This window comes from Podarcis cretensis, assembly GCF_951804945.1.
Source record: "Podarcis cretensis genome assembly, chromosome: 10".
In the NCBI taxonomy this organism is placed as follows: Eukaryota; Metazoa; Chordata; class Lepidosauria; order Squamata; family Lacertidae; genus Podarcis; species Podarcis cretensis.
In genome coordinates, this window is record NC_137179.1 from 66,876,313 (window position 1) to 66,891,293 (window position 14,981).

General features: G+C 48.7%; 1 protein-coding gene and 1 long non-coding RNA gene across 2 annotated transcripts in view; one reads left to right on the forward strand and one right to left on the reverse strand.

Moving 5' to 3' along the window:
- Window positions 1-14,981, reverse strand: part of LOC307226021 — a 242,783-nt gene that overhangs the window by 204,476 nt on the left and 23,326 nt on the right. The window lies entirely within an intron of this gene.
- The window catches only part of CERK (ceramide kinase), a 47,318-nt gene continuing 35,564 nt past the window's right edge, over window positions 3,228-14,981 (forward strand). Inside the window, exon 1 of the mRNA XM_079994268.1 lies at window positions 3,228-3,434. Within this exon, the coding sequence (XP_079850394.1) occupies window positions 3,287-3,434 (148 nt within the window). The 5' untranslated portion in view covers window positions 3,228-3,286. The remainder of the gene's footprint in view (window positions 3,435-14,981) is intronic.

Genomic DNA, 14,981 nt, shown 5'->3' on the forward strand with positions numbered 1-14,981 from the left:
GCTGCCACACTCCAGACCCCTTGTGGAGGAGGCACATGAAGAAGGGCCTCAGAAGATGATTTCAGGGTCAGGGTAGGTTCACATGAAAAGCACGATTCCATATATATATATGTAGGGATGAACGCGGAGTGGGGAGTAGAGTCCGGAGGGAGCACACTTCCCCACCCGCAGGCAGCCACAGTTTGCCTGCACACGTGACCTTGGGGTGCGGAGCACACACACCCCTCACAGACAAAGCTACGGCTGTCTGAACATCGTTCCCTCTGTCTAACCTTTTGCGGTCTCAGTAGTCTGCGGTGCCCTGTCTGTAACCTTTGTCTCTGAGACCTTTTGTCTCCTTTGCCATACACTGTGCAAGGGGAAAATGACGCGGTGGAAACAGGTGCCAAAATAACTTTGTACCACCCCACGATCTTGGGACCAGAAGATGTGTAAAGGTCACAGCCCAAAATGTATCTGCCTGGCTGGCATATTTGTCTCAATAAAAGGAGGCTCCAAAGGGCTGGCCGGCAGCTTGCATGCAGCTCACCTGTGCGCAGCTCACCTGCATTATCAACTCCTGCCTCATGTCCATCACTTCATATATATATATATATGGTTTTTTGAGGGTGCTGGGGAAAGTAGCCCTATAGGGCTAAATTGCAGCTCCCAGGATTCTTTGGAAGGAAATCCCATGATTGAAACGTAGATTGAATATGCTTTAAATATACAGTGTGGATCTGCCCTGGGTCTACTGTATATATATTGTCACAGTTCACTCCTCTGGCTTGTCTCCTCTCAATTAGCATTAGCTAGGGATGAGTAATGATGCAGAAGGTCCGAATGGCATGACTGGATTATGCAAGGATTTCTGTCCTCAGAGGATGATACCCACTACCACTCAGGGCAAGTGATTTCACTAGGCTTGCCTCCTTCCAAGCAGGAAGATGACGGGTGTTACAAACCAGAAGCGAGTGACACAGTGACACATCAGTTGCCACCCTCCTATGTGAGCAAGCCCTAATGGGCTTAGCCTGGTTGCTCTGACAGTGCCAGACAGCAGCAGTGCCCTGATTAGCACTGGGACATCCTAGAGTGTTACTACCTACAATGCCCCAGTGGGAAATTTAAATGGTTGCAGTGACGTAGCGTGGTTTGCCAGCACCCCGGGGCAAGGCAAGTCTGGTGCCATCTCTGCAGCGATGAGGTTTCCTTCATAGTCCACCCCCTACAATTTAAAATCACCTTCCTGTTGTTGTTTTAAAAAAATCTGTGCATTTAATTCAGCATTGTTAAGTCATGAAAAAACGGAAGAAACCCACAAACCCACACACAAACTTGCTACTCCACATGCCAGCTGGGACAAGGTCTAGGCTGGCTTAGCTGATGGACCCCATTATGTGGGGGGAGTAAGATTCCAAGCAGGAAAGCAAAAGCTGAACAAGCCCACCTCACTGGATAGCAGTTGACATTTGTATCAAGCGTCACGTCTCAAGGGCTGCCACAAAGGCCCAGACAAGAAGAACGTATTGGGATTGGTAAACCGAAGAACCAAATCAGAATGCATCTTGCAAAACATGAAACTGAGCTAGTTCCTGAAAGTAATATGGCATCTTGAGCCTCATCTGTTACTCAGAGCTGTTCCACTTCCTTGTTGCATCCTTTGTGTTGTCAGATCCTCGACAGTCTGCATCAGGGTGGCAAACAGGGTGGCGTCAAATTTAGCAATGCTCTTTGGCGGATTCTAAATTTACTGGACAGGGAAGTGGGGTGTCACAAGAGAATTTGTCACCGACCTACACTGAGGCACGGTGTCTCTTTCCCAGCCTTGAAATAAGATGTAGCTGAATTTGGCAGTCTTTTATATGGGTTAATTTATTTGGGTTCCTGATTCTTTCCACCCTATAATCAGCAGCAATCCCTGGATGTCTGTATGAGTTTCAGCTTGTTAGCTAGGGACCACTGGTCTTGTTAGCTAGGGATCATGGGAGTTGTAAGCCAAAACATCTGGAGGGCCAAAGGTTGCCTATGCCTGGCCTATGCATGTTCTAGCCTTATCCTGACTTGAAACTTTTTGTATGTTTTGAATCATGATTGTATGATGATGATAATGATGATTTTATTATCTTTCCCCCCTTCTCTGCTAAACCACTTGGAGGTTGTTGTCATTTTTCTACAATCAAGAGGCGTATAAATGTTTCGGGAGAAACAAACAAACAAACAATAAAATAAAATAGTTGCCCTCTCCTTTTCTCCTTAAAGCAGTGTTTCCCAGCCTTGGACCTCCAGCTGTTTTTGAACTACAACTCCCATCATCCCTGACTAGCAAGACCAGTGGCAAGGGATGATGGGAATTGTAGTCCAAAAACAGCTGGAGGCCCAAGGCTGGGAAACACTGCCTTAAAGGAGACTAAGCTGCTTCTGGCGAACCAGAGCAGCACACAGAAACGCCGTTTACCTTCCCGCTGGAGCGGTACCTATTTATCTACTTGCACTTTGACGTGCTTTCGATGTGCTAGGTTGGAAGGAAGGAGCAGGGACCGAGCAACGGGAGCTCATCCAGTCAAGGGGATTCGAACCGCTGACCTTCTGATCAGCAAGTCCTAGGCTCTGTGGTTTAACCCACAGCGGCACCATTTGTTGGAAGCCGCCCAGAGTGGCTGGGGTAACCAGATGGGTGACATATAAATAATATAAATAATAAATATATTGTCATCATTTATTATTATTATTATTATTATTATTATTATTATTATTATTATTTCCTTGCACCTGCTGGCGCACTCTCCTTCCTTGGAGTTTTTTAAAGCAGAGCTTGGTTGGTCTAGATGACCCCTGGGGATCCCATTGCGAAGATCCCCCCACCCCACCTCGAGACTCGCCTTCCTCCTCCCTCTTCCTCCTCCTGCCGTCGAACAACCAAAGGGAAGAAGAAGAAGTAGTGAGGGCAACTCCGGTTGAGGGCAAGAGGCGGCGGCTTCATCGGCGGCCGCTGGGCTTGCGCGAACTCACCTCCCCCCCTCCCTCCCTTCTCCCCCCTCCCCCCCCTCCCTCGCCGCCGCTACCCACGCGCATGCTCCGTGGGATGGGACCTGCGAAAATTCTGAAGGATAACAGATTCTAAAATGCCAGGCTGGGCAGAGGCGCGCGCGCAGGCGGACTGAGCGGCGGCGGCGGCGGCGCCAGGCAGCCTCGCCATCCTCGCCGGGCCGCGCCAGCCAGCGAGCGAGGGCCGCCCTCCGTCAGCCGCGATGCCGCTCGGGCGGAGGCAGCTGCCGGAGCCCCGCTGAAGGGGACCGGAGCCACCATGGGCGAGAGGTCCCCGCCTCCGGCTGGCCGGCGGACCCGGCTCGTCTCCTCGCTGGTGCTGGGGCAGCGCGCCTGCGAGGTCGCCCTGGACCCGGAGAGAGGCGCCTTGGAGTGGACGGAGCAGCCGCAGCCGCGCGGGGGGAGAGGTAAGGACGCTTTGGGGGGGGGGAGAGGGGGCTCCGGGCCATGTGCAGAGTGCCGCCGCCGCTTCACTCCTCGCCTCCAAGACGCTGCCGCTTTCCTCTCCCCTTTTCAAGTTAAGGCGTGGTGGTGGTGGCGCTTTTGGGATCAGGACTCCGAGCCATGTGCAGAGTGCCGCTGCCAACCCACCACCAGCTAGGAACTGCCACTTTCCTCCTTAGGGCAACAGCAAGAAAAGGAACCTCGGTGTTTTTCAGGGTTCTGAGCCATGTGCAGAGTGCCGCTCTCTCCCTCCCGGTGCTCAAGACACTGCCGTTTCCCGTGGTGGCGGCGCTTTTGGAATCAGGACTCCGAGCCATGTGCAGAGTGCCGCTGCCAGTCCACCACCAGCTAGGAACTCCCACTTTCCTCCTTAGGGCAGCAGCAACAAAAGGAACCTCGGTGTTTTTCAGGGTTCCGAGCCATGTGCAGAGTGCCGCTCTCTCCCTCCCGGTGCTCAAGACACTGCCGTTTCCCGTGGTGCTGGTGCTTTCGGAATCAGGGCTCCGGGCCATGTGCAGAGTGCCAACTCACTCCTCACCTCCAAGACGCTGCCGCTTTCCTCTCCCCTTTTCAAGTTAAGGCGTGGTGGTGGTGGCGCTTTCGGGATCAGGGCTCCGAGCCATGTGCAGAGTGCCACCGCCAACCCACCACCAGCTAGGAACTCCCACTTTCCTCCTTAGGGCAGCACTCTAGCCCAATGGTTGCCATTAATTTGATTCTGAATTGATTTTAGAATGAATTGATTTTAGAATGTATTTCAGTTAATTGATTGTGATTTTATGTAAACTGTGTTACTGTTATTGTTGTTAGCCGCTCTGAGCCCGGCTTCGGCTGGGGAGGGCAGGATATAAATAAATTATTATTATTATTATTATTATTATTATTATTATTATTATTATCTGCTATGCAAGTGACTTCACTGAATAACAGGACAGGCACATACCGTATTTTTCGCTCCATAAGACGCCCCTTTTTCCTCCTAAAAAGTAAGGGGAAATGTCTGTGCGTCTTATGGAGTGAATGCGTGGTCCCTGGAGCCGAATTGCCCAGGGGCAAAAAGCAGATCATGCTTTTTTTTTTTTTAAGAAAGAGGGAAGGGGGTATTGAAACAAAGCCGCTGAGGAGCTGATCGGCAAGGGATCGGAGGGGAGATAAGGGACGCTAGCGATAAAGGAGGCTTCCTGGGAGAGGGAGGTAAAAGCCCATGGATCCTCAGGATTTTTGCCACCTCACTCCTCACCTCCAAGACGCTGCCGCTTTCCTCTCCCCTTTTCAAGTTAAGGCGTGGTGGTGGTGGCGCTTTCGGGATCAGGGCTCTGAGCCATGTGCAGAGTGCCGCTGCCAACCCACCACCAGCTAGGAACTCCCACTTTCCTCCTTAGGGCAGCAGCAACAAAAGGAACCTCGGTGTTTTTCAGGGTTCTGAGCCATGTGCAGAGTGCCGCTGCCAACCCACCACCAGCTAGGAACTCCCACTTTCCCCCTTAGGGCAGCAGCAACAAAAGGAACCTCGGTGTTTTTCAGGGTTCTGAGCCATGTGCAGAGTGCCGCTCTCTCCCTCCCGGTGCTGAAGACACTGCCGGTTTCCCCTCTTTTCAAGTCAAGCCATGGTGGTCGTGGTGGTGGCGCTTTCAGATTCAGGGCTCCGAGCCATGTGCAGAGTGCCGCTCCCATCCCACCACCAGCTAGGAACTGCCACTTCTCCCTTAGGTAAAACAACAACAAGGGGGACTTTCAGAGGAACTTCTGGGCCCTCCCCGTTTTCACCCCTTTTCAAGTTAAACAATGGTTGTTGTGATGTTTTTGGAGTTAGGGTTCTGAGCCACGTGCAGAGTGCCATCCCTTCCTCCCCACCAGCACTGCCAAGGAATTGCCACTTTCCCCCTTAGGTAAAAAAAATCAACTCAGTTGACTTTCAGAGGGACTTCTGGGCCTTCCCAGTTAAACACTGGTAGTTGTTGATTATGGTTGTTAAGTTGCTGTTGCTTTAAATTACATTTATACCCTGCCTCTGTCCTGCTAGGCGCCGGGTTGGCTTCAGTTCGGCAAGGTGCCACCGCCGAAAACCACAACCCAAAAGGCAATCGCCTTGTGTTGGATTACAACCTCCCAACCTTCCTACCCAGCGTGGCCGAGGATGATGGGAGTTGTAGTCCATGAACATCTGGGGGCCCAAGGCTGGGCAAGACTTTGAAGGCTGTTGGGGAGCACTGAGGATGGTTGGGAGCAGGGCAAGGGCTTCAGATGGCCTATTGTCACAACACAGGACTGGTCGTTGTGCAAATATATGGGGAAAATATTAAGAAATTCCCACATACTTGGTTCACAAGTAGGTTCCCAGGTCTGAAGGCTACTGCCATAGAGCGCTGAGAAACAGCTTTGGTTCGGACCGGTTTGAAACACTGTGCACCAGCTTTGCCGGGCGGTAAGCAGATCCGGCATCACTTAAAAACTTTGCTCAGTGGTATTACCGATACAGATACCTCTGAAAAATGGTTGAGCTACTTAACTCACACTGAGCCGTCTTGTTTGGTGGCCCATGATAATCAGCATAAGGCAGGGCCGGCCCAAGATATTTTGCCACTTGAGGCGAGCCACAAATTGGCACTCCCCTCCCTGCCAGGGGGGTAGCGATGAGTGAAGATCGACATCAGGAACAAGGTGGGGAATAAAAATCTACTTTGGGATCTGCCGCCCCTGTGGATCTTGCCGCCTGAGGCAGTCTTCTTGCTTTACCTTGCCTCATGGCTGGGCTGCCCTGACATAAGGGCACAACTACCACTGCCCAGTTCAGACTTTTCTTGAAGTTGGGGCATGACTTCTCCCAAGCTGTTATTATTCAGGAGTCTGTGCAAGGAACTTCGTTCTCTTCTCATCAGTGTTTGCATCATCTGTCAGCATCACAGCCTGAAAGGTTTCACATTCCTGCTTAATATTTGCTAGTCAGATATGCGGGGAGGAGAGTCTGTGTGAATGAAAGATGTGCTGGCGACGTCACTGGTTCTGAAAACTGCTATTACAAGTTCAGTGGCTGGCAACAGCTCCCAAGCCTTCGTTTTATTTTTTGCCGTTGGCTATGTTTGTATTTTAAATATTTGTAAAGTATTAGCAGTTTTTTGTTTTTTTTAAGAGTGAACACAGAGAGATTTGCACTGCTGCGTACAGGGTGTTTGGACAATGGCTAGTAAAAGTTCTTTTACGGTTGTCAGTCTTAAGCAGCTAATTGTTCCTGTTTGCCCATTACAGTAGGTCAACTTTAAAAAAAAATGGCCTGGCCTGGTTCAGTGTCAGTTCTACATGCTGCACATCAGAACTGCAGTCTGTTGAGAGCCTGTTCACACAATACAGTTTTTGACCACACAATAAATACAGTTTTTGACCTGGCATATGTTCCTATGTACAAACTTGTTTAAACCAGGCATTCGTTCTCAGTACGTTTCTGAGCACAATTCAAAGTGTTGGTGCTGACCTTGAAAGCCCTAAACGGCCTCGGTCCTGTATACCTGAAGGAGCGTCTCCATCTCCATTGTTCTGCCCGGACACTGTGGTCCAGCGCTGAGGGCCTTCTGGCAGTTCCCTCACTGCAAGAAGCCAAGTTACAGGGAATCAGGCAGAGGGCCTTCTCGGTAGTGGCACCTGCCCTGTGGAACACCCTCCCACCAGATGTCAAAGAGAAAAATAACTACCAAACTTTTAGAAGACATCTGAAGGCAGCCCTGTTTAGGGAAGCTTTTAATATTTAATAGGTTATTGTACTTTAGTGTTCTGTTGGAAGCCGCCCAGAGTGGCTGGGGAAACCCAACCAGATGGGTGGGGTATCAATAATAAATTATTATTATTATTACTATTATTATAAGCACCCCCGCATCTAGATCAGTGACGAGGAACCTGTGGTCCTCAAGACATTGCTGGACCTCAGCTGACCTCAGCTCCAGCAACATGGCCAATGGGCACGGATGATGGGACTTGTAGTCCAACAATATATACAGGAGCCTTCTCCTCAGTTCCTTCCTGCAGCCCTAACCCCATCTACTATTTTCACCCTTGGCCTTAACTCTGAACTCAGATCACGCAGCAGATCCTGCCATTAAACTGCAGTTAAACTGGACATACCCAGAAATAAGTCCCATTGAGTTAAATAGGCCTTATTCCTGGGTAAGTGTATATCAGACTGTTCCCTAACTCTCTTGCAGTGCACTGTGGACAGATCTGGGCCATCCTTTCAGGGTGACTCAGGTATGTTTGTTCTGCAAGGGCACGCAAAGCAATAATCCTGCATCACATTTAAAGTCCCACACCCTCAGTCTTAGCCATGCCAGCCATTGAACCTTCCGTCGTCTTCCTGTCATCCCAGAAGCTTAGGACCAGCTTGCAGGAAGGGCCTTTCTAGATTACGATACACAAGGCAGTTTACAACAACAAAATATAACCTGGCCTCCCAGCACTGCCTCAGTTTACAGCTCCTCCCCACCGGCTGCTACTATCACAGCTCTCTTTTCGGGGCTTCTGGCTTCATAACAACCTCTCTTTCTTCTGTGCTGCAATTAGACCAGGCTTCCTCAACCTTGGCCCTCCAGATGTTTTGAGGCTACAATTCCCATCATCCCTGACCACTGGTCCTGCTATCTAGGGATCATGGGAGTTGTAGGCCAAAAACATCTGGAGGGCCGAGGTTGAGGAAGCCTGACTTAGACCAAAGTCAATGTGTTCTTTGTCTGTACCAAGAGCAGAGCCTTTCCTGCTGCAGCCCCAGTGCTATGGACACACCTTTCTGGGCAGGGGAGTCTGAGCAGCTGCTTGCTTTTCACAGCAAAAACACATTTGCTTCGATTGGTTTTTGGGTATTAACCACTCCTCTGCCCTGTTTTATTGCATCACTCTTTCCAGTTTTGTATTCTAGTACAGTGGTACCTCGGTTTATGAACTTAATCCGTTCCAGCAGCCTGTTTTTAAACCAAAGCGTTCTTAAACCAAGGCGTGCTTTCCCTACTGAGGCCTCCCGCCACCAGTGCCCTTCCACCGTTCGGCTTCCGAGGCAAAGTTTGCTAACCGGAACACCTACTTCTAGTTTTTGCAGAGTTTGTTTGCTGAATAGTTCATGAATAGGACTGTTCGTAGACGCAGGTACCGCTGTATTGTTATTGTTTTAGGACCCTCGTACCTACGGGACCGCCTCTCCTGGTATGTCCCACGGAGGACCTTACGATCTTCAAACAAAAACACCTTGGAGATCCTGGGCCACAGGGAGGTTAGGCTGGCCTCAACCAGAGCCAGGGCTTTTTCGGCTGTGGCCCCGATCTGGTGGAACGCTCTGTCACAAGAGACTAGGTGTGCTGATCCCGGGGGGAAGGTTACCGTAGGCGTAGTCAAAGTCCGGTCCTGGGTCACTAGCCTGGAATCAGTCCACAAGGAGCGGGGCGAGGTCCGAAACAGGAAGCCGGGCGGGGACAGGAGCACTGGAGAGTCAGGTCTGGGTCCGGGCAGGAACAGGAACTCAACAACGACGTTGCTCCCACAACCTGGGACCGGGCCGACTGGCCTTTATCTGTTCTGAGGCCAGGGGCGGTCCCGGCCCCCAGGAGACCCGCCTCTCTTGGCCTTAAGGTGAGCACTCCTCCTGGGAGAAACCAGTTCCCTCCGCCTCTCTGCCCTGAGCCTCTGCAGTTCAGGAGAGGCTAAAGGGTTACTGGGCCCAGGGGGAGACTCACCTGCAGGCACTGAGTCCTCAACCACCTCTGGAGCCAGAGTGGGATCACCTGGTGCCTGCTCCTGAGGCTCCGACACAGGTGCAGGCGCTTCAGCATCAAGGCCCTGCCCCAGTTCAGCCGGCCCTGGAGGCGGGGACTCCTGTGCAGGCTGGGATTCCTCTGGTTCAGCCTCTGAATCGGAATCCCAGGCCATCACACTAGGGCCCTGTAGGACTTGACATCTTTCCGCAGGCCCTGCAAGACAGAGCTATTGCCCAAGGCACAGTCTGACCCCCTCCTTTGGTAATCCTCATAGAACTCTAGCCCAATGGTTGCCATTAATTTGATTCTGAATTGATTTTAGAATGAATTGATTTTAGAATGTATTTCAGTTAATTGATTGTGATTTTATGTAAACTGTGTTACTTTTATTGTTGTTAGCCGCTCTGAGCCCGGCTTCGGCTGGGGAGGGCAGGATATTAATAAATTATTATTATTATTATTATTATTATTATTATTATCTGCTATGCAAGTGACTTCACTGAATAACAGGACAGGCACATACCGTATTTTTCGCTCCATAAGACGCCCCTTTTTCCTCCTAAAAAGTAAGGGGAAATGTCTGTGCGTCTTATGGAGTGAATGTGTGGTCCCTGGAGCCGAATTGCCCAGGGGCAAAAAGCAGATCATGCTTTTTTTTTTTTTAAGAAAGAGGGAAGGGGGTATTGAAACAAAGCCGCTGAGGAGCTGATCGGCAAGGGATCGGAGGGGAGATAAGGGACGCTAGCGATAAAGGAGGCTTCCTGGGAGAGGGAGGTAAAAGCCCATGGATCCTCAGGATTTTTGCATTGGGCTACCCCAAACTCACCGTCAAATCACATGTCTGTGGCCGCAGCATGAACCACAAATATCATACATTCACTGTTTTATTCAGAATATTTTTTTTCTTGTTTTCCTCCTCTAAAAACGAGGTGCGTCTTATGGTCAGGTGCGTCTTATGGAGCGAAAAACACGGTATTTCGTAACTCATATAAGGATAAAAAATCTCATATGATCCATGACTTCTCCCAGATTCCCAAGTCGATTTGAAGACAACTGGTCTTCCTCCCCCTAGCCCACCTAGCTTTACCAAGGCTGCATTCCCTCTGAGGAAAGTGGATTGGGGCCACATAGAGACACCCCCATTCAGCTCCCTTGACTTTTATGCTCCATTTCTCAATGGCATCGTACGGAAATGATAGCCAACCAGAGAAGCAAAGAGTTCTGTCCCTGCATTCTGTTTTACCTGCTGAGGAGGCAGCGAGCAGGGAAGAGGGACTTTTTTATGAAGAGTGCAAGGGGCCTGATCCAGATTTGGCCTGAAGCTGGAGGTTCTCTCACAACCCACTAAAGCTGAGGTCTCTTTGGCCTCCCACCTTTCTGCTGCATCCATCCATTAGGGAAGCTTTTAATGTTTAATAGATTATTGTATTTTAATATTCGGGCCAGCCAGATGGGCGGGGTATTATTATTATTATTATTGGTAGAGGCATTGTAGCAGGCTGGACTAGATGACCGCTGGGGTTCCTTCAAAAACCACAGTTCTATGATTCTAACCAGGGTGGGTGTGATTTAAATAAAATTGATTTAAATCACTAGTCAGTAAGACTTGATTTACCGTATTTTTCCGTGTATAAGACTAGGTTTCCCCCCTAAAAAATAATGTCAGAAAATAGGGGGCATCTTATACAAAGATACATCTCCCCCCATTTTCTTAAATCGGAGTCCCCCAAAATAGGGGGCGTCTTATACATGGGGGCGTTTTATAGACAGAAAAATGCAGTAAATCTCCCCCCTCCCCCCCTTTTTTACAGAAACCCTCATTCTTGCTGGTATCAGCTTATTATTTGCAACCAGGTGAAGGTTTTTGGAATAATAAATTTTCAGAGTAGTTTTTACAGTTATATCAAAAATTACTGATTTGGTTATGCTATTAGAAATAAGCAGACAGATAATTATGAAATTATTGTGAGGTTTAATAAGTTATCTGTTTATATTTGCACAACTTTCCTGCTGTACTTTATTTGAAGGAGAAGAAGAATCATTTCCTGAATAACAATTTAAACAATTTATTTAACTAAAACAATAACATTATAGTATATGTATCCATGTTCGTTAACAGATGTGGTTAAACAATTTTTTTTTTTTAATAAAAACACCAGACTGAATTTTAGCACACATGAAAAACTTAAAACAAATCCTTATTACCTGATGAATAGCCTTTGGTCTATAATGTAACTTAAATAGAAAACTATATTTGGGGGAGGGGGGAGAGAGAATTCATCCAAAAGCATTTTATTTTAAAAATCCAATTTAAATCAAAAAGTTCCGATTTAAATCAAAAAGTTCCAATTTAAATTTAAAAAATTAAATTTAAATTAAAAAAATCTGATTTAAATTTAAAAAAATCTGATTTTTTATTTATTTATTTAATCATTGATTTTTATCCACCTGCCCTTCCCAGCGCAACGAAGATCTGCTGCCGGAAGTGATCGTCTCACTGTGCCTAATGATGGGGCTGGAAATTGGGGCTGGATTGAGAGAAATTTTGACATGCCACTGGCATTCTGTTAGATAAAAAGATCTTAAAAGCCAGAGAACAGGCTTCTTCATTTGTTTTCTGTCCCTCCCTCTCTCTCTCTTTTAAATATCTCTATGGCCTCTTCAACTAACTCTCTGCTTCACTTGTTCATTTTATACCAATACTTTCAAATCCGCCTTAAGCTTTGTGTGTCAATAAGTGGTAAAATGCCAGGATTGTTGAATATGGCCTTCTTTAATGAACTTGAGAACCTGACCTACTTCTGGAGCTATTTAACTCAACATTTTAAAAGATTTGTAACGCTACTCCTCCTCAATCTTCATCTGGTCGGGCCATTGCAGGAAACAGGAAGCTCTCCTTTTGCAACCAAAAATACATTGAAAGAGAACGAGAGAAAAAGTCCTCTGCAATAATAAAGTGCACTGCTGCATGCTTTGATCTCCTGCCAAAATAAGCATTGTTTACCTGAGGAAGATTAATACATAAGGGAAGTATCAGTTGATGAGCTGTCTGGTGAGACTGGCCTCTTACATAACAGGAAGCCCTGTAACACAACACAGCCCTATGCAGTCAGTCAAGAATAAAAAGGTAAAGGGGGGAAAATAGGTCAAATCAAGAATGAAGGCCTGTTGTAATAGGGAGATTTACGCTTACGTAAGCTTGAACGTAATCACCTCCTGGCAAATAGAAGGGGAAGAAATGGAGGCAGTGAGAGATTTTACTTTCTTGGGCTCCATGATCACTGCAGATGGTGACAGCAGTCATGAAATTAAAAGACGCCTGCTTCTTGGGAGAAGGGCAACGACAAACCTAGACAGCATCTTGAGAAGTAGAGACATCACCTTGCCGACAAAGGTTCGTATAGTTAAAGCTATGGTTTTCCCAGTAGTGATGTATGGAAGTGAGAGCTGGACCATAAAGAAGGCTGATCGCCGAAGAATTGATGCTTTTGAATTCTGGTGCTGGAGGAGACTCTCGAGAGTCCCATGGACTGCAAGAAGATCAAACCTATCCATTCTGAAGGAAATCAGCCCTGAGTGCTCACTGGAAGGACAGATTGTGAAGCTGAGGCTCCAATACTTTGGCCACCTCATGAGAAGAGAAGACTCCCTGGAGAAGAACCTGATGTTGGGAAAGATGGAGGGCACAAGGAGAAGGGGGCGACAGAGGACGAGATGGTTGGATAGTGTTTTCGAGGTTACCAGCATGAGTCTGACCAAGCTGCGGGGGGCAGTGGAGGACAGGAGTGCCTGGCGTTCTCTGGTCTATGGGGTCAGGAAGAGTCGGACACGACTAAACGACTAAACAACAACAAAGCTAATTACAGTGGTACCTCGCAAGACGAAATTAATTCGTTCTGCGAGTTCTTTCATCTTGTGATTTTTTCGTCTTGTGATTTTTTCGTCTTGCGATTTTTTCGTTTTGCGAAGCACGGATTTTGGAAAAGCTTCAAAAATCACCCAAGTCTTCAAAAACCTCAAAAAAGGCTACCACACCGCGTGCTATGAGTTGCTCCTCGAAGTCAAGTCGCAACTGCACCCCCTGAATGCACGGTTTTAAGAAAAAGGAAACAAACTTGCAAGGCAAAGGAAACAAACTTGCAAGACGTTTTCGTCTTGCGAAGCAAGCCCATAGGGAAATTCGTCTTGCGAAGCAGCTCAAAAAACGAAAAACTCTTTCGTCTTGCGAGTTTTTCGTCTTTCAAGGCATTCGTCTTGTGAGGTACTACTGTATTTCCTTCACATCTGAAGGAAGGGTGTTCCACAGGGTGGGTGCCACTACCGAGAAGGCCCTCTGCCTGGTTCCCTGTAACTTGGCTTCTCGCAGGGAGGGAACCGCCAGAAGGCCCTCAGCGCTGGATCTCAGTGTCCGGGCCAAACGGTGGGGGTGGAGACGCTCCTTCAGGTATACTGGACTGAGGCCATTTAGGGCTTTAAAGGTCAGCACCAACACTTTGAATTGTGCTCGGAAACGTACTGGGAGCCAATGCAGATCTTTGAGAACCGGTGTTATGTGGTCCCAGCGGCCACTCCCACTCACCAGTCTAGCTGCTGCATTCTGGATTAATTGCAGTTTCCAGGTCACCTTCAAAGGTAGCCCCACGTAGAGCGCATTGCAGTAGTCCAAGCGGGAGATAACTAGAGCATGCACCACTCTGGCGAGACAGTCCACGGGCAGGTAGGGTCTCAACTGGCATACCAGATGGAGCTGGTAGACAGCTGCCCTGGACACAGAATTAACCTGCGCCTCCATGGACAGCTGTGAGTCCAGAATGACTCCCAGACTGCGCATCTGGTCCTTCAGGGGCACAGTTACCCCATTCAGGACCAGGGAATCCCCCACACCCGCCCGCCCCCTCTCCCCCAAAACAGTACTTCTGTCTTGTAGGATTCAACCTCAATCTGTTAGCCACCATCCATCCTCCAACCGCCTCCAGGCATTAGCTCCAGTCATGGCTGACCCCCTGGAGAAGACCCTGATGTTGGGAAAGATGGAGGGCAGAAGGAGAAGGGGGCGACAGAGGACGAGATGGTTGGATAGTGTTTTCGAGGTTACCAGCATGAGTTTGACCAAACTGCGGGAGGCAGTGGAAGACAGAAGTGCCTGGCGTGCTCTGGTCCATGGGGTCACGACTAAACGACTAAACAACAACAACAAAGCTTGAATGGCATTGCATCACCAACCCCTTAAATAGTGCCAGGCTTGCCAAAAACATCAGTGTCTGTAGTTTCCCCCCACCCCTTGGACAGGGGTGAGGAATCTCTGGTCTTCCAGATGTTGATAGACTCCATCTCCCATCAGCCATTGTCTGCATAGCCGATGGCCAGGTTGTTAATGGTCCAACCACATCTGGAGGGCCACAGTTTCCTCCACCCCCAGACAGTGTTCAAAATTAGCCAGGCGCCAGTTTCATTTGTGGGACGCGGGTGGCGGTGTGGGTTAAACCACAGAGCCTAGGACTTGCCAATCAGAAGGTTGGCGGTTCGAATAACCACGACGGGGTGAGCTCCTGTTGCTCAGTCCCTGCTCCTGCCCAACTAGCAGTTCAAAAGCACATCAAAGTGCAAGTAGATAAATAGGTACCACTCCGGTGGGAAGGTAAATGGCGTTTCCGTGCTTCTCTAGTTTGCCAGAAGCAGCTTAGTCATGCTGGCCACATGACCCAGAAGCCGTATGACTGCTCCCTCGGCCAATAAAGCGAGATGAGCGCTGCAACCCCAGAGTCGGCCACGACTGGACCT